The sequence below is a fragment of the Musa acuminata genome, chromosome BXJ3-8 (genome assembly GCF_036884655.1).
Source record: "Musa acuminata AAA Group cultivar baxijiao chromosome BXJ3-8, Cavendish_Baxijiao_AAA, whole genome shotgun sequence".
Taxonomy (NCBI): domain Eukaryota; kingdom Viridiplantae; phylum Streptophyta; class Magnoliopsida; order Zingiberales; family Musaceae; genus Musa; species Musa acuminata.
The window spans coordinates 12,173,294-12,176,223 of NC_088356.1; the positions used below are offsets into that span (position 1 = coordinate 12,173,294).

At 43.2% G+C, this 2,930-nt stretch overlaps 1 protein-coding gene across 2 annotated transcripts; it reads right to left on the minus strand.

Annotated features, from left to right (window-relative positions):
- Window positions 1-338: 338 nt before the first annotated feature.
- Window positions 339-2,726, minus strand: LOC135644089 (rhomboid-like protein 14, mitochondrial). Of its 2 annotated transcripts, none has more exons than XM_065161522.1 (2): window positions 2,270-2,726; window positions 339-1,459 (listed from the first exon to the last, which is right to left on the minus strand). In XM_065161522.1, exons 1-2 carry the CDS (start codon window positions 2,516-2,518, stop codon window positions 677-679), a joined length of 1,032 nt encoding a protein of 343 aa, XP_065017594.1. In that variant the 5' UTR covers window positions 2,519-2,726; the 3' UTR covers window positions 339-676. The 2 variants fall into 2 exon arrangements, with proteins under 2 accessions (XP_065017594.1, XP_065017595.1); XM_065161523.1 differs by having other exon boundaries at window positions 339-1,413; window positions 2,270-2,403.
- Window positions 2,727-2,930: the final 204 nt, after the last annotated feature.

Consider the following 2,930-nt stretch of genomic DNA (forward strand, 5'->3'; position numbering starts at 1 on the left):
CATTTGGGATTAATGTTAGGGATTTGACGATCGATGAGAATGACTATATCTTTACATGTTCATATACCATCGTTTAGGGACATTTCGTAGTTCTCAACCCCTCCTCTCTCTAACACATACATCGTAAGGTCATCTGAGTGTCAACACTGTCTTAATTGTTACAAAAAAACCGTAAACCGACATTTATATACATAGGTATAGTCAATCGCCTCTTGTGAACAGAAGAAATGAAGAAATGAAGAAATGTCAAGAGAAATATAAAAGTTCCTGATCATAAAAAAATTATTATCTGATATGAGAACCCAAGTGAATAATCATTAATCTCCAAACATTGAGCATAACAGGAAGAAAACCAATAAAATCTTTTTGAATAGGATCCGTGTTCATGTCTCCCTTCTTCAGACCGTCCAGCTACATAAATGTACCACATGAAAATTCAATCAAGGTTTTTCCTATTTCATCTTTATTTACAAAGTTCCAATCTGCTCAATACCTGGATCAGCCAAACACAAGTTGGTTTTGGAGACACAAAAATAGAACCATATAAGCTGACCTCAATGTTTCTTCTATGGCCTTGGAACTTTGATGCAGGAACCGACTAGAATTATGAATGCGATGTATTATGTGCAACTAATAACCAGCCACCAGCCTCCCTGCCACATCAGCAAATCCAGACTCACCCACCAAATCTTTCAATCCGCCGGCGACGAACTTCTTCAGTCGACAGGTCACCCGTTCGGTTATATTGGCGCAATGGTGTGAAGCCACTGCCCCTACGAGCTGTGCTGCACATCTCACATATATCTACCCTAGACGAGTTATCGTAAGTACATGTCGGACATCTCCAGATGCCAGATGGAACCGCTGTAGCTTGGCTGCTTCCAACTCTTCCTCTACCTGATGTACGGGGCCGCTGGAAACTCAGAAAGCGCCGGATGACCCTTACAGGCCAGCTCACAAAATCAAACGCTTTCTTGATGAACACAGTCAGTGGATCTACCGCTGTATATGAACCTCTCAAATGGAGATACAAAAGACCAGCTAATATCCCACCCAGGTGACCGAGGAAAGACACCCCTGGCACAAAAAGTTGGATAAGAATCAACTCCGCCCATGCAGCATGACGTGCTGGGACTACAATTCCATGTAGATAAGCATACTCGTCGGAATGTGCATTCAGCACAACCTTCATGGCAAATAGAACACCAGAAAACCCAACAGAAAACTGATTGTAGTATGCTGCCTCATAATCGAAGAAAAGGAGTAAACTTCTAGCCAGAACTAGTGTGATGCCCTGTGACATGCAAAGCAATGCTGCTACCATGGATGCAAACCGAGGACTACCCATCGAAGTTTCAAGCTGGATCCCCTTCCACAACAGTGAGGTCATGTTGTAGAATAGGTGCGCATCACCTACATGATAAAATGGTGATAAGAAGAATCGCTTCAGATCACCATGCTGCACAAGAAGATACATATTTAGAAAGGAAGACAAGTTTCTTAACAATGGAAAAGAATATCTCAAGACGGGAAAGTTAAAACCCGTGTTTCAGATTTCATTACTAACTGCAGCTACAACATGAGGGCTACAATTTAGTAGGTTTTTCCAATTGAATTTAGTAAAATCTTATATCAGCATATTCATGAAAACTTTGTACAAACTTCATATCAGATGCAAAATCGTAAACTGTTGTGTATAAGGCATACTAGCACAACTTGAAACTGCACTATGAGTACAACTTCAGGTCAGTACCACAAACTTGGTATGATCTAATATTTTGGTATGTCACACACCAGTCTTATATCTGAGCCTCAAATATCTCATTCTAATAATGCTTATAGCATCTTTGCATATTGTGTAAGCCTGTATATCTCTTCACAAGTGAATAGTCAATTCCTATAAACATCATGGATGGTGACCCTTAGCACACTAGAAGAGAACCTATTCCAGTTCTGATGGTAATATGCTATGGTACCTAATGTCAACAGAGAAGAGACGATACGGCAATTGAGGGGTATTTTTCCCAGAATAATGAGAGTACAAGGAAAAGCCCTAGTTCATGTGTAACTGAGTGGTAATCGAGTTTGCAGAAACCTTAAAGACAGAGTGTTTTTCTGTCATTACCATATCAGATCTTGGAAAGTGAGGCACCAAGAATTTGAGGCATGAGGGGAAAAAAAACCCTAATTTGCGGAATAGCACGAGCGCGATCATCACATGGCGAAGCCGATGTTAAGTTCTATTCAATCATGGAGGCGGTAGATTTACCTTGAGAATGAGATGGGGGTTGAAGGAGACTTCGTAAAGGGTGGGAAGGAGGCGGTCGACGAAGGCGGGGCGGAGGTAGATGAGGGAGTTGGCGAGGAGGAGGCCGGCTGTGACGGGGGGCTTTCGGCCGATGCGGTGGAACTCGCTTGCCGCTTGCAGCGCCAGCAGCGGTAGCAGCCCCTTCGACAGCCTCCCCCACGCCCCTCCTCCTCCTCCGTTGTTGCTTCTGTTGTAGTAGTACCAAGCCATCGACGCTCCTTCTCCTCCGCTGCTCTCGTTTGTGCCTGGTGAAAATCGTAATGAGATGCGTGATGGTTCCCTTGTCGATAATTAAGGGATGCGATCCCTTCCCTTCTTTTCTTGGCAGCCAAGCAAAGTGTGGCGATGGCAACGGTGAGGAAGGAAGAGGAGGGATGACTTCCTAATCGAGTAGAAGCGAGTCCAGAAGCATCGGATCGCCCGTTCCTTAGCGACCCTGCTTTCGCATCCGAAACGAACCCTGTGGAAGAGTCGCGAATGGGCCCCTCGGTTGTACTTTTAATTTGACTCTGTTACCGAACGTTACAATCGGCAACCTTTGTGCTACTGCAGTCCCATTCCTTTTAATAATATTTTTAAAAATAATAAAATATAATTTTACTATTTATAATTCTTTAATTAT

Coding starts and splice junctions, on each gene's coding strand:
- LOC135644089 (XM_065161522.1), bottom strand. CDS start 2,518: ATGGCTTGGTACTACTACAACAGAAGCAACAACGGAGGAGGAGGAGGG. Junction 1,460..2,269: donor ACCCCCATCTCATTCTCAAG/GTAAATCTACCG, acceptor CTTCTTGTGCAG/CATGGTGATCTGAAGCGATT.